General features: G+C 44.0%; 1 protein-coding gene across 1 annotated transcript; it reads left to right on the top strand.

The window, feature by feature from the left end:
* Nucleotides 1-18,864: 18,864 nt before the first annotated feature.
* On the top strand, nucleotides 18,865-21,650 carry LOC134224226 (cell death abnormality protein 1-like). Its single transcript, XM_062703540.1, is given in 5 exon segments — nucleotides 18,865-18,979; nucleotides 19,039-19,147; nucleotides 19,213-20,915; nucleotides 20,917-21,380; nucleotides 21,440-21,650. Coding segments are annotated over 5 exon segments (2,427 nt in total). The 5' UTR covers nucleotides 18,865-18,884; the 3' UTR covers nucleotides 21,496-21,650.
* The last annotated feature ends 1,030 nt before the right edge of the window (nucleotides 21,651-22,680 follow it).

Here is a 22,680-nt window from a genome sequence, read left to right as displayed (position 1 = left end):
AAAAATCCTGAATTTTTAAATTCCAAAATGTCATGTATCGTCATTACTCTATTAGTTCATATTGCAGTTTTCAGCCTGGCCAGCGCACTTGCGCCGCGATTCAACTTTGTCTCCCCCAGTGACCATAATCTTATCAACTGCACGAATCATCCAAATTCTAATCCCGTTTTCTCGGTATAAGAAAATTATTTCGTTTTCTTGCTCATTTTTCACAAACTGGATTTTTAAAAACACAGATAAAGCTATCTATTGATGAAACATAATGTTAATTTTCATTTGGCATAAAATGTTTGATGGTTTCAATTCGAACGGTTTTCATACAAGCAACAACAAGTACGACTTGCAAGCAACATATTGAGACTTGTAAGTGTTGCAAAAAACGTGGAACGGAACATTTCGGCTGGTTCTTAGCGGCCAATGTACGGATTTGCAATCGGTAGTCACTTTTGAAATCCTGGTATCCTACCTTCTCAACTCGTCCGCATGTCAATTGGTTTCGCACAGCACCATTTGCAACGAGAACCAAATCTCCTACGGCAATGTCCTTCACGTCGTCGAACCACTTGGATTGTCGTGATATAACCGGCAGGTATTCCTTCAGCCACTTTCTCCAAAATCCGTCGGCCAAGTGCTGTACCAGTTTCCAGGTGCTTCACAGGGTCGTTCGATACTCCGTTGGTAGCACCTCTGGAACTTCCGAGCAAAAAATGATTTGGCGTGAGAGATTTCTGGCCCGCTGACTCCAGGGGGATGTATGTTAGTGGACGTGAATTTATTATTCGTTCTGCTTCGATTAATATTGTTTCTAGAGTCTCGTCGTCAGGCTTTCTGGTGGGTTCGAGAAGGGTACTCATCGCCAGTTTCACTGAGCGGACCATGCGTTTCCACGCCCCGCCCATATGAGGAGCACCGAAAGGATTGAAGGGCCATTTTGTGTTAACATTGGTGAAAAATTTCGGCTAACGTTTGGTCACGTCCTATTATCTGTTTTCTTAGTTCGTTGTTAGCACCGTGGAAATTAGTCCCGTTATCGCTAAATATCTCGACTGGAGCTCCACGTCGTGTAATGAATCTGCGTATAGCCAGAATGCAAGACTCCGTTGAGAGGCTGTGTACTATTTCCATGTGTACCGCGCGAATGCTGAGACAGGTGAATAGGGCGATCCACCGTTTTACATTACTCCGGCCCTGCCTGATCAATACTGGATCGAAGTAGGATTAATGGTGACTTAGGGACAGCTTTCCATACTATACACTGCGTACATTTTCTTGCCATCTCTGCTATGAGGGTACGCATTTTCGGATTTGAACACGTTTGTCGCATCTCGTTGATAATTGTCTCTCGGTTTGCATGCCTATACCCATTCCCCACTTCGTTGCAAGGTCCGCTACATTTGATTTGATGGGAATCCACCGCCATTCATTTCCTTCAGTCGATGATAATATTTCCGCTACACAACAGCCTACGAAATGATGATACTTGCGATGATCGGAATTAATCCAAGCCAGTACTGTTCGAGAGTCGGTCCATAGAATGAGCTTCTTTACAAAAATATCGTGCATTCTGATGACACTGTTCATCAACCGTGTGCCTAATACAGCGGCTTGGAGCTTCAAGCGCGGAATGGACAACATCTTCAGCGGTGCCACCTTCGACTTCGCTGATAGCAAGGCAACATCTGTTGAGGTTTCCATGCGAAAGTATTTTACGCCAGCATAAGCTGATTCGCTATCGTCCACAAAAACGTGGACCTGCAGCGTGGAATATATTTTTGGTGTACAGCCGACAAAGTAACAACGTGGAATACGAAGTGAGTCTAACTGCTGGAGATGCCCACACCATGTTGTCCATCGTTCATTCAGCTCTTTACTGATGTTGTCATCCCATTCAATACCAGGAACCCGTATATCCTAAATATAAGGATTCTACCGTGGATTAAAAAGAACGTGATTAGGCCTATCGGGTCGAAAGGACTCATGACGACCCGCAGCACTTCCCGATTTGTGTGAATATGAGCTTCAGATAATACGCGATTTAGATTCTCTCGTATCTCGAATGAAAATGTGAAATAGTCACTAGTTGGTATCCATTTCATTCTTAGGACGGATAGGGAAAACTCTTCCATTCCTGTTTGGACCTTCTCCATAGACGCTGACTGGGCTCCAATACTATTTGCAATATCGGCCGTGTTTGACAGAAAGTTGCGAATTTCAAACCCACCTCTTTCATGAATCTCTTCAACTTGTCGGCCGATTATGATTGCTTCCTCCTTCGTTCCAAAACTGTCAAGGTATTCGTCAACATAGTGATGACGAATAATTGCATCCGCTGCCTTAGGGTTCTCTTCCATAAACTCTTACGCGATGCGGTTCTTTCCATATTGGGCCGAGCTTGGTGAACATATTGATCCGAAGATTGCAACGTCCATAACAAATGTGGAGGGCTTCAGTTCCGGTCGATCTCGCCAGACGAAACGTTGGAATTGTTTGTCCATTTCCTGAATTCTGATACGGTAGAACATTTCCTTTATATCAGCCGCTATAGCGTATTGAAACTGAAACGTCAACATATCTGGACCTCTCAGCAGAAGAGAGTCGAACGAAACACCATCCACAGTTGCTCTTGCATCCATTATCAATCGAACCTTGTTCTCTTTAGGGTTGATGACCACGCCGATTGGGAGGTACCAGCATTTTTCCGGTTTCGTAGTAATAAGTTCATGTTCTGTTCAGCATATTGTTTTTCCTCATAATAGCGAATTATTCTAAGTACACTCTCGTAAAGATTTTCATCCTTACATAATTTTCTCTCGATGCTACATAGTCTTCTATAATAGGCCATAGCATAACTCTGCGGGAGATTCACGATGTCTGTTTTCCGGGGAGTCCGGTTTCGAAACCAGAAGATACCCTTCGAGTTGTCTTATCAAGCATTTCTCGTGCACGTTTCTCTTCTTCAGACTCAAGATGTGCTGATGGGGAGATTATTCCGACATTATCCAATGACATGTAATTCTTAACCACTTGGTTCGTAGATGCTCCAGCCGAGACGGCATTTGGCTGCTATGTGGTGGCCCCAACCTCCTTCGCGTATCTTTAGCGGTATTGCGAGCTTCAGGTTGTCAAGACCAATCAAAAGCTTTGGAGTAACATTCTCGAAATCCTTAATTGGTAGACCTCTAAGATGAGGGTATGCCGCCGCTAGTGGTTGATGGCAAAGTGATTGCGTTGACAGCATCAGTTTCCCGACCGTGCGAGCATCGAAAAGTTATGTCCACCAACAGACGACAAAATGTAGATTTGCTTCGTGCTGCATTCCCGGTCCACAAGAATTGCAACGTGGATCCGGAGTATCGAGGAGCGTTTTACATAGGCCAATTCGAAAAAAAATGTTATAGTGGATTCTCTGCCGTCAGCGTCGGTTCGTGGTTCTACATATCGGCAAAGAATGCAAGGAAAAATTAGAGGATTACAAAGCCTACCTGGATATCGATCCACATAGTACTTCGCACATGGGCGGCATCTGGAAACGGCTTGTATGCTCAGTTAATACGGCGTTGACGGTATTTAACGATGGGCATTCTATTATCAAGGTCTGGCAGCTATTATAGAATCAGAGGCAGGAAACACGTTGACGCAGAATCATTTCGTCCGCGGAGACGACGGAACAATTAATATGAAACATGCCGTTTCACAAACGAGTCAAGGCGGACAAACTGTGGACACGGTGGGTGTCTGAATATTTGCCATCGATCAACTGGCGGAAAAAATGGCATGGTCCCGTGACGACCTTGTTTGCATCGCGGACGCGGTGCGGAAAAGTTGGATTTGTGACATCGTGATGGAGGTCCGGGGGTGGACGGCCAAATTTGTCAAGCGATAACAAAACGGTTAAGGGTAAGTTGAGGAGGCCGGTGACGAAACTAGCGGTGCTGGGTATCAATGATGGTAACTCCGGCGTTGCCGAAGCCCCACCAGAGATACGGGGAGGGGGTGTGTTGGCACCGCTACCGCGATCTTTTCTGGAGCGACTTTCCAGACTAATCAGCCACTACATAGCCATCGAACAGCTGTTAGGGAACTCGGGATTGCCGTTTTATATTAGTTGACATGTACCATAGTTGGGAAAGTTCGATTGATCTTTGGTTACTCGTGTAGACCTGTAGGCCTAACTCCTGCGATTTGTTGGATAACTGAAAACCAATGTCGTTGGAACATTGTATTCTATACATCAAAAATGGCACGTACCATATTTAAAATAGCCCGATTGATCGTTGGTTACTCGTGTAGATTTTGGGTCCTTACTCCAGAGATTTCTCAGATGGCCAAATAACTATGCCTTTGACACATTCTATTATATACGTCAAAAGGAGTTTGTATCATATTTAAAACAGTCCGATTAGCATAAGACCTTTGAGGTCTTACTTCAGGCTTCTTGGATGATCAAGATCTTTATCTGTAAACTAAATATGATCTTCTTTTTCTTCTTCTTCTTATTGGCATTACACCCCCACACTGGGACAGAGCCGCCTCGCAGCTTAGTGTTCATTAAGCACTTCCACAGTTATCAACTGCGAGGTTTCTAAGCCAAGTTACCATTTTTGCATTCGTATATCATGAGGCTAACACGATGATACTTTTATGCCCAGGGAAGTCGAGACAATTTCCAAACCGAAAATTGCCTAGACCGGCACCTTGAATCGAACCCAGCCACCCTCAGCATGGTCTTGCTTTGTAGCCGCGCATCTTACTCACGGCTGATCTACGTATCTCTAAGACCATGTACCAAATTTATCGTTTTAATTTTTATTTTATTATAGATGTCTTAACAAATATTTTTCAATTTAGTGGTCCAACGCATTCCATCGGCTTTGTAACTAAATTCAGTCTATCAACCCAGAAATTGCTATGACGCGTATTACCTGATTGGCGCATTTTAAACCGAGTTCCCCTACTTTCCTCTTTCGATCCATAATTAGCGTTTCATTATCACAGATCATGCCTTAAGCAAATAATTCATTATGTACAACGGTGACCAAAAAAAAAAAAATCATACGATTCACAACTTTACACATACCGATCACATGATGTGTCGGTTCTCTTTGCCTCCAGCAATGTGCTTCTTTTATTCTAAATTCAAATTAAATATCCAGCTATTGATAAGAACTTTCATGGGATGCGATTGGAGATTGAAAGAGAGAGAAGAGGAGAGAGTGATTCTTCGACCGATGTTGCATTAAAGGGTGTACGGCATCAAATTGAACCATTTGAAACCACTCGCAAAAAAATGACTATTAACAGATTGTCATGAAATTTTCAGGGACTGGAGTACAATACGTAAGCTTTAATTCGTTAATACATCTAAACTTTTTTCTCAAATGAACTCATAAGATTTTAAACAAGTCCTTAATAAACATTTTGATGTTGGACAAAGGTGTCAAATCAGAATCCTTATTCAACAGCGCTGTTTGTACCTGTCGGTGGATTTCCAAACTCTCAGCTACATCGAGTTTCCATGGGGAAGAGACATTTCTTAAGATTTTACAAATATCGGCATCAAATATTAAAATCTTAAGAAATGTCTCTTCCCCATGGAAACTCGATGTAGCTGAGAGTTTGGAAATCCACCGACAGGTACAAACAGCGCTGTTGAATAAGGATCAGGGAAATGGCAGCTCTTGGCTCTTCAAGTTTCTACCTAAACAATAAAGTAATTTACTGTATAGGTAAATAAACTAGGCAAATAAGATTAGATTAGGTACCTAGCGTAGTATAAATAGTGTAAGTTGCGATTGTTTTCTTCAAGTCGAGTCAAGTACGAGACACTGAAGACGACCACACAGTTGTGGTCGAAATACGTATCTGCAAAGATAACGAAAATTAACTGGTGGAATTAAATGGACAGTACTTAATTCGTCTTAGACGGTATCAAAACCAACCAATTCTGTTCATGCTTTCCTAACACGGAAAACAGAATGATGTATGTATTTTTGACCCACCCGTTTTATTTTCTGTGGGTATTAAGGGCCCGTATTACCGTGTGGGACCGAAATCCGTACAGCACCTAAATCCGTCCACCTTATGAGATATCAATGAATTAAAGGAGGTTGAAGGTGATTAATGAAGAAATAATTTATCTTATCCTGTTCAGATACTTGGCAGTAAGCTTTGAGGAGATAGAAACCGAAAGAAGGCTTTGAAATTCAAACAACAAAAATCAAAAACAAATCGTCACCCACCAAACGCGGAGTTTTTGCCGCCATTTTGTTTTCGGGTAGAGCATAATTGAACCAAAGGTAACTGTATTTTAATTTCTAATTGCGTATCATTGCATAAGATAAGCGGAATACAAATCGAAGGGATCGCTTCTCAAGGTGCGTATCGAAAACATTTTTTTTCTGACGAAACGGAACGAAACGAAATTAAATGGTTAGTTCGAAACGAAACGAAACGAAATTCAGATTTACTTCCGAGACTTCGAAACGAAACGAAATCGAGGTCCATTTCATTCGAAATTTTTCGAAACGAAACGAAATTAATTTTTTTTCCGTGGAAATTCTGTTGAATAGTTTTTTTTTCTGCATTATATACATAAGGCAAAAACGAATAAAAAATCCGCGGAGAAAACCAATTTTATTATTAACTAGTGGACCCGGCAGACGTTGTCCTGCATAGTAGGCGAAAATGCGCGTTGTGGACTACCCATGCGAAATTTCCATACGAATCTTTATTTTAGTTTTTCACGATTTACTTAACTTTAGTCGCAATTTTCATAGGAAGAAATATCATATAAACCCGTCGGAAACAATAACGAACATATCTGCTGAAGGAATGAAGAAAATCCATCCAGCCGTTTTCAAGTTATGCGGACACAGACCATTTCATTTTTATTATATAGATTTATCTATGGGGAGAATGTAGCTTAATTTTACAAAAGGACATAAGTAACAGATCAGCTTAGAACCTGTTAAACATTTTCAAAAGTATGCCCCTTACCATAAACAACGAAAAAATATTCATCGCTTAATATTTCCAACAGTCCTCAGTAAAAATAAAAAAAATAAAATGATTTTTGAACAGCAATCAACAGATTCAATGTGCCACCCCTCCATTTCTATTACCATCTTGAATGAAGTCTCCAGGCAAATTGTCAACAAAATTCATGAAAATGGTCTTTCCAACAGATCTTAGCAGTATGAAAACTGTTGATTGCAGTTAAAAAATCGGCATTTTTTTATTTTTCCTAAGGTCTGTTGCAAATATTAAGCGAGCATTTTTTTGGTTATGGTGAGGGGCATTTTTATATAAACGAAAATCGTTACTGCTCGATAAAAACCTTTTTCCGGTTCATCATTTCACCTCTCACTCACTTTTTGTGAAAACAACTAAGTAAATAAATTTTATGGTACGCTGCGTTGCGAGTCGAACCTTAATAATAATAGCCATGGGGTGCGCTTATTTTAGCAACACCATCACGCTATCAGGCATTAGGTTACAGTGGCCAAACGTCCCGGATTATGCGGGACAGTCCCGCGTTCAACCTATTTGCCTCGCATTGCCTGGCGCCCCGGAAAACGTTCCACATTTCATAATTTCATAATTTACCTGGGGATTGAATCCATTTCATCGGAAATGCAATATAGAAAGAAATCTGTAACAGATTTAAAAAATTAAGAGAATATAGGAGCTTAAGCCTACTGAAGTTGAGGGTCTTGAGGGTCTACTGAAGTTATAAGATAAAGACAGCCCAGCAAAAAAAAATACTTCCGTAAAAAAAATCTATTATTATTTATTTGCTGATTTCTAGTAAATATTTGCTGTGTTTTAGCAATAAAACGTCATAGTTCTCGGCAAAAAAAACGTTTTGACTCAGATTCCGAACATTACTCAGATTCCGAACACTGGCATTTTAGCGCCCTAAAACTAAAGTTTTCATTGGTTTTTTGTACTAAGGATTTAGATAACAAAAGAATTCAAGCTCATATGGAGGAAATTCCTTTAATTTAGCCAAAATAGCCATTTGAAAGCGAGTGTTCGGAATATGAGTCATGTTCGAAAATTGAGTCAAAACGGTACGTGTTTGCTGAAAGCTAGGGGGAAGGGTCGTTTGGCCGAATGCCACTCGACCGAAAGTTGTTTGGCCGAATATAACATTTGGACCAGTTGGACGAACAGACCATTAGGCCGAAAGGGTCGTTTACCCGAAAGGGTCATTTGGCCGAAAGGGTCATTTGGCCGAAAGGGTCATTTGGCCGAAAGGGTCATTTGGCCGAAAGGGTCGTTTGGCCGAAAGGGTAATTTCGCCGAAAGGGTCCATTTCACTATTCTCAAACAATGGTTGCTGAAACTGATCACTATCCAGACCAGTGAGGAATATTTTGCTCATCGAAGAGTTTCCACAACTAGAGCACATATCGAACAATCGCCTCATAATACATTACATTTTACATTCACAACTCAGTTAACATAAATAAAAATAGAGCATACCAAAACGATACAAATTATTTCTACGTCACTGAACAATATTATTTAAATCAACAGATAGGTATGCATAACGTTTTATACTTGAACACTTTCAACAAATTATTGAACAGAAAAATTGTTTTAAGCTCTTTTAGTGGAATGTATTCAATCGTCTAAGACGAGTTTAGTAGGAGAGGAAGTTCGGTTGTGGGCACCCTTTTGTGTTTGGTCCATAACTTTGGCCCTGGTTGATCTTATGTCGACATTTGCATAGCAATCGAAAGCTAAACTTATAACCTTACTACTAGCAAAGAAATTAATATGATTTCATCGATTTAGAAAAAAATATTGACAATTTAGAAAATTTGACATTTTTGGACATTTTTGGACATTTTCATTTCGTGGTTCGGTTGTGGGCACCCTTGAAAACTTAGCTAAAAATAAAGAAGCGTGAATAAAAACCACCCAGATTTAAAGACAAGGAATAGTTTATTTATTCTAAAAACCAGGAGACGCTAAAAAACTCAAAGCAATTTACCTAGCAGCGATGATGCCTCCCTCGGTGCATTAAGGAGGATGTTGAAAAATCACATAAGAAAGGTCTGAATTAGCACTTTAGGTAAATGGGTTTGAATTTTTCATTGATTTACGTTTTATTGGTATGCATCACAGTCAAAAAATCCTGATTAATCACCCTAGCGGCAATAGTGCCTTTCTCGTTCATTTCAACAAATAATATTTTGGCCATAAATTTTGATCCCATTGTCCGATCTGACCAATTTTCAATAGGAAACAATGTGAAAGAATTCCCATCGAATGCAACTTGTTGAGAGCAAATCAGTCAACGCTTTGTTCCAAAAAGTGTGTGTATAATGACTAGACATGCCCAAAGAACAAAAATAATAAATAAACTCATTATTTCGAACAATTATGTCAAACTAATTATAAAAACTGCCTTAAAACGTTATTAAAAATAAGTTAAGGGACAAGTAAAACGATATTGAATGATTTATCAATAAAATGAGGGTGCCCATAACCGAACCAATAAAGGTGCCCACAACCGAATTTCGCAGCCTTTTTGGAACGAGAAGAAAAAAAATTCGCGCTGAAATTTTGATGGCAATCGACATTGGACCACAAAATAGATTAAATTTACTGTGTAAATACGCATTAGAACTCACTTTTTGAATTAAATCCTTTAATTTATGACACTTAGAAAAAGGCCAAAAAAACTTTCGTGTTGTTTTTCTTGTACGAAAAATTTATTTGTTTCTAGTTCAAAGTAGAGATGCCCATCCGGTTTGATATTGAGCACAAAACAGCATGCTATTATAGCAAACAAATGACGGTTGTCAGAATGACAGCATCTCTTATCTGTCAAAAGATACATAGGGGTGCCCATAACCGAACGGTGCCCACAACCGAACCTCCTCCCCTACTTTCCCTTTAATCCACTACGTTTTGTTATATTTTAAAACATTGAAGAAATTTTCAAGTAGAAATCTAAATGCATTTCTGTTGAAGATACAGAATTATATTACACTAACGCCACAATCATGGGTCACACACTAAAATGGATTGACTAATAATTGTTACCAAGTGACCCACATAGTGTACGTAATGAGATTTAGTGAAGGAATTTATATGTATAAATTTTTGAATAGAGTTTGAAAGCTGTATTCAGCGGCGCAGCCGAATTACACAAGCTACCACAAGCGCGCTTCGGACTATTGAGTGGTAGCTGTTAGTGATTCAGAAGGCACATTATTGGAAATTAATCGGTTCTCCTCTGGACCAACAGTCTATATAAGGGAAGGTTAAGCATGGACGATTCTAACAACCGTAAAGCGCGTGACAGAGGGAGATGTTGCAATCATTAATTAGTATGGATGACATCAGGATCAGGATGTGAAATTTTATTTCAAGGTTCTGATTTGGTTTTGTTACTGTTAGTGTTTGGAGAGGCGCTTTATGGAAAATAATTCGGTTCTTTCCAGAACCACAATTTTATAGAAGAGAAGGTTAAACCGAGACATTTTTTTCCAAAATGCAAATCATAATTCCTTGGCTGCGGCAGAAAGTTTTCATCGAAAGCAGAACCACGAGCGCGCGTCTGAGAGAAACGCTACAAAAAAATATTTTGCATAGATGCCATCGGTAGGAAATGGTGGGGCACTATTTGCCTCCTTAATAATTATCTAAGGGGTAAAGCATCATTTGTTACATTATTTTTAACATTACAAGTGTTTGGCCACTTGGCCCTTCATCTTTGATTCGGTTCAATAGCAATGGTTAGGATTTAAATATAATTTATAAAGTTTATCTAATGTATCAGAATAGCCTTAAGGAGGCATTGATTAATTTAGAAAATTTGATAACCTAACTACTATGTACACTAATATTTACAATAAAAATTTGATAACCTAGATTGGAACTAGCGCCCTAAGCGCTTCTTGGTCCGAGTGCAGGCAACGGACCCTAAACTTTTCTTTACACTCACCAAAGCGTTCATGTAAGGTTTTTATCCCGGCCAGACGGTGGACCTCGGATGTTCTTGTCCTGGGAGGGGTGTTGAGGATCATCCTCAGGAATTTGTTTTGGACCCGTTGAAGTTTGAGGTGGTGGGTTTTAGCGCAGCTCTCCCAGAATGGCATGCCGTATTCGATAAGGAGATGATTTGCTTGTAGACAGCAAATTTATTTTTCAGGGACAATGACGACCGGCGGTTGATCAAAAAGTACAGTAGTTACACTTTGTCACCGTTTCGTCAACCTATTGCCTGAAAATAAGCTTGCTGTCGAGGGTCAAGCCAAGGTAGTCGGCCTCATTTGCCCATTTCACAATCGTGCCATTGAGGATGATTTTACAGTCCCAGGCGGAACAAGTTTAGGGGATTCAGAGTGGGGGGAAATTATGACCTGGATCTTCGCCGCGTTGATACAGATTTTCCAGCTGGTGAAGTACTCTGTCAGGGCATCCAGGCCTCGTTGGAGTTTTGCTACTAGCGCTCTGATCACTCTACCGTTGTAGACGATGAAGGTGTCATCTGCGAACAGAGACAGAATGCCGCCTTCTGAAGGTTCTGGCATGTCGGAGGTGAACAGATTGAAAAGCAGGGGCCGGAGGATATTGCCCTGGCGGACTCCTGCGACGATGTTGTGCGCATTAGAACTCGCCTCGCTGATTGAGACCCGGAATGTCACTGCCGACAGGTAATTGTTGATGATTTTCACCAGGTAGCTGGGAAGATTGTAGCGTTGTAGTTTGTACACCAGACCATCGAGTAAGGCCATGGCGGATGTTTTTGAGACAAACTTGTTCCGTCTGAGGACGTTGGTAACTCGAGTCAGTTGGTGTACAGTTGACCGACCGCGTCGGAAACCAAACAGTTCCTCGAGCAAGATGTTGAGATTTTCGGCAGACTCAAGTAATCGATGATGAATAGCTTTTTCGAATAGCATGGATATCCCTGAGAGAAGGCTGATGGGACGATAACTTTTGGGGGAGGAAGGATCCTTTCCAGGCTTCCGGATGGGGATGAATTCCAGGACGATGGGAAGTAGCTGAGCAGGAGACACTGATTAAAGATCAGCGAGAGGTGCTCAAAGAACGGAGCACTCATGTGTTTGAGCTAGAGATTTAGGATGCTATCGAAGCCTGGGGCCTTCATGTTCTTCGATGATTTGATATAAGCCGTCAATTCTCCAGCTGAGATCTCCAACTCCTCCGAGAAGTCGTTGGGAATCAAATAGATGTTGTTAGTATGCTCGTTGACGGTTGCTTCATGTGGACTGACGATGTTCTGCCCAAGATTGTGTGAGCTGACGAAGTGACGACCTATTTCGGCGACCTTCTCTGCAGCAGTTATCAAGCGATCCTTAGAGCAATTATTGTCTAGTGGGATCAAAGGTGGAATGGACCGAGGCTTGCATTTTAGTATTTTGGTCATTTTCCAGAACGGCTTAGCATTATCTGGGATAGTGCGGATTTTATTCGAGAAATCGTTATTTTTGAGGTCCACCATTCTGGCCTTGATAATTTTTGTGATTCGATTGCAGCGTGCCTTAATCTCAGGCAGTCCAGTACGCTGAAACTGCCTGCGAGTGACATTCCGCAATCGAATCAAATCTTTGGTGATTGTATCGATGTTTATGGAGTTCCTTACCTGCCGAGCCGTCGGGACATGCTGCTTTCTGGCCACCGAGATTGCCTCCTCGATGGCGCACAGCTGGCGGTCGATACTTTCCGGCGTCCCTGGACGCACCTCGTAATCGATGGTGTTGTCGACGCACTGCTGGAACCGCTGCCAGTTCACTCGATGGTAGTTTCGCCGTAACTGCTGGTGCCGATTGACCGAGGAGCCCACTTCCGCCACCACCGGATAGTGATCCGAACTGAGCTCCTGGTAGACGACCGGCTGCGAGACGTGGTCGTTCATGTTGGTTATGTATAGGTCGAGGGTTGCGTGGACACCGGACCAACTCAACCGAGTGGGGGAATCCGGGCTCAAGATCGTGTAGTGGCCTTCCTCCATGTCGTTGCTCCAGATGGTGCCGTTTCGATTGCTGAGACTGTTGCCCCAGGCTTGATGTTTGGCATTCAGGTCGCCGGCAATGATATACTGGCCTTGCTTTCGCGTAAGCTTGACGATGTCCTTCCGAAGGGCAGCCGATGATCCATCGCCGGCTTTGGCTTGCGTTGGACAGTACGCCGCGATTGTGCGCGATTGTGCCGACAAAAGTGGTGATTTCGACACCGATGGCCTCGACGGTTGATGTTGTAGCGAAGAGCGATGGCCACACCGCCTCTCCTGGTCGGCCGGTCGAGTCGCACGATGCGGAAGTCCGGGATGTTGACGTTCACCTCCGGTTTTAGGTGCTGCCCGGGGTTATCTAGTACCGTGTTGAAGCATTCCGCCATCCGCCTGTGGACCGTTGTGAGTATACCAGAAATTTTGCACAAAATCGGGTCCTGGTGCAGCCCAATTCCTGGTATACCGAGTAGCCTCACGTATGTCTTGGGCGGTCACGTTGATAGCGGTCATGTCTCCAATTCCACCACAATATTGCTCTTCTTCTGCCATCCACACCCCATCGCCGTTGTGTATGACGGGGTTCTCCCATAGATTGGACCAAAACTGCGTGACTTCTCCAATCTCCGGAAGGCCCTCGCCAAAGTCGGCTTTGTCGTTTCGGATGTGGTTGTAGAACTCCCTTTCGTTGATGTTGAACATTCGATTTTGCTCCTTCCTCTTCGAACATTCTCCATAACGTCGCAGTCGCTTAGCAAGAGCACTCAACCGCTGTACATGGGTGTCGAGGATCTCAGTTATGTTTGCCTCGGTGAAATCAAGGAATTCTGTGGGTTTCAGAACTTCAGCAACATTTCGAACAAGCCTCGTTGATCGATTCCCCTGCTGTGTTAATCGACCAACCTTTGACCGCAGTATGGCGATGCGGATCTCCAGACGTCGTATCCGCGCGGGTTTTCGTGCTTTGGGGCGTGCGCGTCCATCACTCTCACCTTGTGGGCGCGTTCGCAATCCCAACGTTCTCCCAACAGCCACTGCAGCCGAATACACGATAAATTGCAGCTCCTCAAGGTTTTCACGGTTTCCAAGTACTGTGGCAAAATATCCTGGTTAAGGATGCTTAGTGTACTCGTCAACCGATAGGAGTACTGCAACTTGGGTATCCGGTGTCGGGACATGGGATCTGTCCCACGGAACTGTGAACTGCTGTGCCCATATGATTAGCTAGTTCGTCCTTCAATTGCTGTCGTTGCAATTCCACTGTTGTTCCTGGAGCGGCTGCGAAATGGTGAGTTGACATCCGGGAAGGGGCGCCTAACATAGCTCTGGTCCTCACAAGTTCCAATACTCACGCTTCCACGGGTCTTCCGATGACAATTGACCGCCAGCTAAGGGTTGCGTACTTAGCTGGTAGTGCAGCCTGGGCACTGTTGTCCTTCTGACATCAGCTAGAGTGAGAGGGTGCGTCATGTGGGGTCTGCCTAGAATGTGGTAGGGTTCGACAGTGGGCTCTGTTGAACTTCTATAAAAAGCTGCATGTGTCCCCAAGCAGGCCCTATCGAAGTGACCGTGTGCCGCTCAAAACGCACTAGCCTAGTCCTGGTGTTGGGTGGGACTTTAAACAAATTTGACCCAACTGATCGAGCGTCTGTCCACAAAGGAGGTGCGGCTCCAACAGCGTCTGTTCTGGCATCCAGCGGCTGAGTATGAAATGTTATTCCCCGGTAGCTATACCTAAGATGGCAGCCCCATCCCGGTGGATAGGGAAGCTTGGGCCAACAACCTACTGTTCCCGAAACATTAATTTGTTCGAGAAGATAGAGGAGCGAAGAGAAGCCAAAGCCGCGATAGAGCGATCGAAAACCAGAGGAGCCAAAGTCTTAGCCCGTCAACGATACACGGCTCTTGAGAAGGAAGTAAAACGCTCATGTCGACGGGACAAGCGAGCGTGGGCAGACTCTCTGGCCGACGAAGGAGAGAGAGCCGCCGCAACCGGGGACATTCGCCTCCTCTACGATATCTCACGACGCTTAAGCGGGGCAAAGATGAATGCAACGATGCCTGTGAAAGACGCGAATGATCAGTTATTGACCGAACCAACTGACCAGCTGAAACGCTGGTTCGAGCACTTCGAACAACTTTTTCAAGTGCCAACCAGGCCATCACCACCTCGGCATGATCTGCCTAGGATCCGACGTATAACACGCGTCAATACCGAAGCTCCATCACTGCTAGAGATTCAAACAGCCATCCAAAGCATGAAATCGAATAAAGCCCCAGGGGTCGACCGCATATCAGCCGAGATGCTCAAAGCTGACCCCATGACATCCGCTCAACTACTGCATCGTTTATTTCGTAATATCTGGGACACCGCAACTTTCCCGGTCGACTGGATGCAAGGTATCTTAGTGAAGGTGCCCAAAAAGGGTGACCTGACTGTATGCGATAACTGGCGAGGCATTATGTTGCTGTGTACCGTTCTCAAAGTCCTGTGCAAAATTATCCTAGCCCGGATCCAGGAGAAGATCGATGCGACTCTCCGGCGGCAGCAAGCCGGATTCCGTGCCGGAAGATCCTGTGTGGACCATATTGTCACGCTCCGCATCATTTTGGAGCAGGTCAACGAATTCCAAGAGTCCCTTTACTTGGTATTCATTGACTATGAAAAGCTTTCGACCGTCTCAATCACGAGAATATGTGGGGCGCCCTGAGACGCAAGGGGTTCCTGAGAAAATCATCGGCCTCATCGAAGCACAGTACGAGGCCTTTTCGTGTAGAGTGCTGCACAATGGGGTCCTGTCCGACCCTATCCGGGTCGTAGCTGGTGTGAGGCAAGGATGTATTCTATCACCGTTACTGTTCCTCATCGTAATCGATGAGATTCTGGTAGATGCGATTGACCGTGAACCAAACCGCGGGCTGTTATGGCAGCCTATAACCATGGAGCACCTAAACGACTTCGAATTGGCGGATGACGTTGCACTACTCGCGCAACGGCGCTCTGATATGCAGAGTAAGCTCAACGACCTTGCCGATCGCTCCTCCTCGGCAGGTTTAGTCATCAACGTCAACAAAACCAAATCGTTGGATGTAAACACGGTGCCTCCTTCCAGTTTCACAGTAGCTGGGCAACAAGTGGAGTATGTTGAAAGCTTCCAATATCTTGGTAGCCAAATGGCGTCAGACGGCGGTACCAAGATCGACATAGGCGCACGGATCCAAGAAAGCAAGGGCTGCCTTTGCGAGTTTAAGAAATATCTGAAAAAACAGGCAGATAAGTGAACGCACCAAAATACGAATTTTCAACTCTAACGTGAAATCTGTGCTGTTATACGCTAGGGAAACATGGTGTGTATCAGTGGAGAACACTCAACGGCTGCAGGTGTTCATTAACAGATGCCTGCGGTATATAATTCGGGCCTGGTGGCCTCACAACTGGATCTCAAACAACGAGCTCCATCGTCGTTGTCACCAGAGGCCGATAACAACAGAAATTCGGGATCGGAAGTGGGGCTGGGTCGGCCACACTCTACGTAGGGGCGGAAACGAAATCTGTAAGCAAGCATTAGACTGGAACCCAGCGGGACATCGCAGCAGAGGCAGACCCAGAGGCTCATGGCGGAGAAGCCTCAATAAAGAAATAAAAGAAGTCGACCGAAATCTAACCTGGCAACAGGTTAAAGCGATAACCGGGCATCGCTCAGGATGGAGATCTTTCAAGTCGGCCCTTTGCACCACCGGAGGTGTACAGGATCCATAAGTAAGTAAGTAAGTCCTGGAGCGGCGGGTGCAATCGAATCACGACGGTTACTTGCGATTGTTGCATCCAACCCAACAGAACTCCTTCTCGACGTATCGCTCGATCTTGCCTCCTCCTCCTCTCCTAGTTCCCTCTGCACTTCCCGCTTGATATACTCTACGTCTTCTGGAGTCAGCATATTATGTGACATAATAGCACTCTGGCGTGTATACAACTTGTTCTAGTCAAGCTGGGGTCCAAACCGAGGGAAGCTCTCATTGAACATCTCCAGCATCGCCGGTCTGCCGGACATATCCGTCTCCATCCTGGTGCAAACGTAGTAGCAACGGATCACGTATTGATTCATCTCACTTGTCCACATGATCCGTTGCTGTCGGCGGCCTGCCAACGTGAGTGATTGACGTCGATCAACCACAGCAACATCAGCAGGTGCAGCATTGCCTTGATGATTTCTTCTGCTGCCGTTTCTGTTTTGCCTTGTCGGCACGGGCTGAGCTATAGTATTATTATAGAGTTTTGGCGTGCTGGGAATTTTCACCTACCCCGGGCAATCTGAATGCCAAAGGAGATTAGGCTCTGTGGACCTCATTCGCCGGTTGACTTAAAATCCTATAATAAACGTTTGCACCGGATGTATTAGTTATGGTGGTTCAGGAATCTTCTAACGATGCTGCAAGTTCCACGAACCACTGTCTTTTGGATGCTATGGAGGTTATGAGATAGTTGCAGCTCTCTTAAGGATCGCAGAAGAGATTTCGGGACGATTCCGGTTGCTGCGATAACAACCGGAACTATACGCACGTCCTCTAGGTGCCACATATGTTGCAACTCCTCCGCCAAGTCGTGGTACTTCTGGTTATCTTGTTGGAGTATGTTGTTTGAGCATTATGGTCAAGCGGTACAGCAATGTCGGTGAGGGTTACCCGCTTCATCCTTTTGTCGTAGACCACAATATCGGGCCGATTGGCACGAATGAGGACATCCGTTATGATCTCGCGATCCCAGTACAGCTTCACGAAACTATTTTCCAGAACCGGGACAGGCACATATTTGTAGTAGGCGACAAACTGGTTAACCAAGTTGTGCTTTAAAGCAAGCTGTTGGTGCACAATCTTGGCTACTTCGTTATGACGACCGAGATAGGCTGAACACCCGGACACGATATGTTCGATCGTCTCTCCTACTGAATTGCACTTCCTGCAGCGGTCCTCCACGTTTTCGTGCAATATATAGTGCCGATAGTTCTTCGTCGCAATTACCCGGTCCTGGATGGCCACCATGAATCCTTCTGTTTCCGAGAAGAGTTCACCCCGCACCAGCCACGTATTCGACGCCGCTTTGTCGATATATTCCAGCTCCAGTTGATGGGGGTGCGTCCCATGTAACTCCTTCTGCTTCCACGATACGATCATCTCGTCGACAGATTTGATGTCGCAATTCAGCTGATAGGCCTCCTGCGCCAGATGCAGGGCACTGAATCCGTGGTCAGCTTCACACACAGCGCGATAGATTTCGTGGCGGTTCTGGCTTTCCACGAAGTATCTTCGCAACTGCTGGATCTGGGAAACACATAGTGTTTGTATATCGGTGACGCCTCTTCCTCCTACGATTATTATTATTATTATTATTATTATTGGCCAATGAAAAATGTTAACGTGCGAGACCAATAAAGCATTTCATGTTCCATAATGCAAAATTGTGGATGCCTGCCCTTCAAAGCTCCAACTTTTATTCTAGCCCAATATCTTTGGATCGACCGCAGCTCCGGTGATTTAGGGGCCATTGGCATCTTTTCTAAAGGTGTGGATTTTTTATGTGAGGGCACAAGATCATGTATGTCGCGCACGGTCTTGTCCTTCGACTGTAATTTCGAAACTGCTGGAAATTTCACAATGAAACACACGCAGTGTAAATAAAACATGCTAAAGCCGCCGTACACAAAATTTCATCATAATCAACCCAGGAGACGAAATGTTATCGTTTTTGAAAGTGAAGCAATTTGATTCTGTACACCCTTTGCACTATTCGTGATAACACATATCCAAAAGCTGAAGATTGAATGGCAGAACAATAAACAGCGACTAAATTTTTGCAAAGATTCAGTTCTACTTGAGCTGTAATTAAGTCAAGATGAATCTCTTCAAAGAGTGCAGCTCGGCGCTATTGGTTGTGTTGATTTCAGCAATTGAAATCTCTGAGAGTAAATATTGCACGAATCAAGTAAAGTAAGCGATTGATTTTGATCTGCTGAACATTTGTTATTCAATTATTTTCTTTTTCCTAGGACTGCAGTATCGAAAAGTTATTCCAAAACTACCACAGAGAACCAATATATTTATTGTTACGGCTCCAGACGTACAGTTGCTTGTACCTGCCATTCAAATCAATGCTATGTAATCGATTAGTGCTCAATATTGGGATCCTAATAACCGCTCCTTATCTGTGTTCTCCCTTTCAGCTTGACTACGCAGTGACCAACAAGCAAGGCTGCTGCGATGGGTACCACGAAGTCGGATCTGAGTGTATTCCTGTGTGCAAAAATGGCTGCACCAATGGACGCTGCACGGCACCCGACACATGCTCGTGCAATACCGGATACCTCATGATTGGCGACAGATGTGTACCGCAGTGCATGACCTGCGTCAACGGAGACTGCGTTGCTCCGAATCAATGCGTCTGTTCGAAGGGATTCATTAAAAATGATGCTGGATTGTGCGTTCCTAAATGTGAGGATGACTGTATAAATGGGGAGTGCAGCGCGGAGAATCAGTGCGTCTGTAGAGACGGCTACTACTTCAATGAAAAGCTCTTGGATTTCGGAGTAAAGAACAACACGGTTTGTACGGCCAAATGTGACAGACCGTGTGCAAACGGAGTATGCTCAGGAAAGAATCGTTGTGATTGTCTTTTCGGGTACGAACTGTCCAAATATGATCAGTTCACGTGTAATCCGGTGTGTGATCCCACGTGGGTGGATTGTACCAATGGAATGTGTACGGCCCCAAACAAGTGTGTTTGTAATAGTGGCTATAAGTTGATTCAAAACAAGTGCGTCCCGGATTGTGATCCTAAGTGTGAAAATGGCAACTGTGGTGAACCGGGAGAATGTATTTGCTGGCACGGCTACCGGAAATTGAATGAATCACATAAATGCACTGCATTGTGCGATCCACCATGCGAAAATGGCGAATGCATTGGCGTGAATAAATGCAAGTGCCTGAATGGATATCAATCAGTGAACAGTAGTTACTGCGAACCAGTGTGTGATGCACGCTATGTAGACGCCGTGAACGGAAGCTGTATTGCTCCGAATGTTCTACGCTGTGATGTAGGCTTCGTTATCTACCAGGAAGGAGACTCCAAGTTGGCTTGCGAATCAAAGTGCAGCCCTAAATGCATCAATGCTACTTGCCAAGAGGACGGTTCGTGTCAATGTTTAAATGGCTACCAGCAAGCCGCAGGTAGTTCGCATGCCTGTGAACCAGTTTGCGATCCACCCTGTGAGAACGGACACTGCATCGCTCCCGGCTCTTGTGCATGCGAGTATGGATATCAGAAAATTCATAACACTACAAACAAATGCTCCTTCTACTGTAATCCGGAAGTGGTCGACTGCGATACGCATGGTAACTGCACAGACGTCGACACCTGTGACTGCCACGAAGGCTTCGAACTAACTGAGGGAGCGGATACGATCCTAAGGTGTACTCCACTCTGTAACCCGGCTTGCGTAAATGGGCACTGCATCGATACGGATGTGTGTGAATGTCTGCTCGGATTCAACCAAGTCAATTCATCTTATTGTGAACCACGCTGTGACCAACCCTGCTCAAATGGGATTTGCCAAAAGCCAAATGTATGCAGCTGTTATGAAGGCTATACCGCCATTAATGATTTCGACTGCCAGCCCTTTTGTGATCCAAGTTTCATTAATTGCACCTATGGTTCCTGCATTGGTCCCAACAACTGTTCCTGTCACAATGGCTACGAACTTTCGTCAGATAATGATGTGCTGTCCCAATGCAACCCAGTTTGTGGCAGTCTGCCGGATAACGCAATTTGCACTGCCCCTGGGATATTCAGATGCGCCGATGGACACGAAACCAGAGACGACGGATCATGTAGCCCAATTTGTGATCATGACTGTGGGGAGGGAAAATGTGGCACCTAATCAGTGCCAGTGCAATCCCGGACATGCTGTCATTGATGACCCGTGGTGTGTCTCAATATGCGAAAACAACTGCACGGTAGAACAAGGCACTTGCATTCACTTGAACTGTTTGTGCAACGAAGGCTACGCCAATCTTGAGAGCCCGTACTTTTGTCTTCCAGTGTGCGAGGGTTGTAGAAACGGAAACTGCATCGCACCAAATGAATGTGAATGTAACGATGGATATGAGCTATCAAACGTCACTTCAAACTGTGATCCAATATGCTTTGATTGCATTGGTGTTTGTTGTATAGAGCCGGGACTTTGCTGGTGCGATCAATTAAAACAAATTTCGGGATTCAATTGGCCAGTTTTTATTATCTGTTTATGTGCCACAACACTCACCGCAGTCGCTGCTTTTTTGGTATACAAATTTTATATAAAGAAGAAATTCTCTCGTACCTACAAGTGTCAGTGTAAGTAATGCGTTCGATTTTACTAACTTTCCAATTCGAAAAAATATCCTTCTTTTCAGACGATCCAACAACCGAGAAGGCATCCATCGGTTCCGAAACGCAGATAGCTTCATAATGACGATCATAAAACTCATAATGGATGACACTAAAAGCTTCCAATCAACCCATATGCGAGTTTACTACCGGCGCCCAATAATATCCTTTAATAGTTACCGCGTATTAAATTCTCATTAGTGACATCGTTTATTAAAATTGTTATTGCATACACCCAAGCTGTTATGCCCGAGTGAGTTTAAATTGAAAAGCTTTTTCCATCCGAAAGCCGTATGTCGGAGGCATCAATCAACAGTTTTCAATCCAATTAACGATATTTTGCGTTGAAGTGCAAAGGGGGGGGGGGGGTAGAGATAGCATATTCTGATATTTCGCTACAACGCTTAAACTACATATAAAGTGTTTCACCCTGGGATCGGTACATAATCCAATTTGAGGTGAAATGGAAATTAATAAACCAAACTTTCCTTTTCGAGGAGTAAGGGATTGAGCATGTGGAATGGGGCGTACCGAGTCGGTGATAACACTAATGCCCATAAGTGGTTTTCGAATTAGCTAATGTACGATAGTTTTGTGAAAGCTCTATCGATTTGTGCCATCCTAATCGATACACTAAACCCTAGATAGATCCACCTAGCGGTGCTGATGAATTTCTCAAGCAGTATCCAAGTAACATTTTTAGTTTTATAACGGCTATGAAAACCATTATTTCCTCTTCATGACTTCAATAGCTATACATGTAGATGAGAAATCCAGGGCTGACAATAGTCATTCTCGTCGTATGAAGAAAATTAGTATTCGTTATAACATTGCACGACGCAACACCTATTCGTTTTCTTCGCGCCGCATGCGTACCACGACGATAGTCGCGCAGCCCAAAAGTTATGACGATTTTCGTCGTTACTTCTTCACACAATTGATTGCACGTCATTATAGACGGACTGGTTAAAAACATAATAGCGTCTCAAATAAACAAATAGTAGGAAATTTGGTAACATAAATGTATCAATAACATGCATAACGCTTTCATACGTTGCTTCAAATTCATTATTACAAATAATTAGTAAAAATCTTCGCATGGCAGCTGCTCGTTCTTCGATGTCGTCAGAACGATTTGGTTACACGACGAAAGCTAACGTCGTCGTGCGCGTCATTGACGATGTGTAGAGTAGCAATGAAGACAATGCAACTCGTCGCTACTGTGGAATTTCGTGCTATGACGATGATGATTGTCAGCCCTGGAGAA

Source organism: Armigeres subalbatus, chromosome 3 (genome assembly GCF_024139115.2).
Source record: "Armigeres subalbatus isolate Guangzhou_Male chromosome 3, GZ_Asu_2, whole genome shotgun sequence".
NCBI classification, from domain to species: Eukaryota; Metazoa; Arthropoda; class Insecta; order Diptera; family Culicidae; genus Armigeres; species Armigeres subalbatus.
The sequence above is the reverse complement of the archived record's forward strand: the minus strand, read 5'-3'. Positions and strand labels throughout refer to the sequence as shown.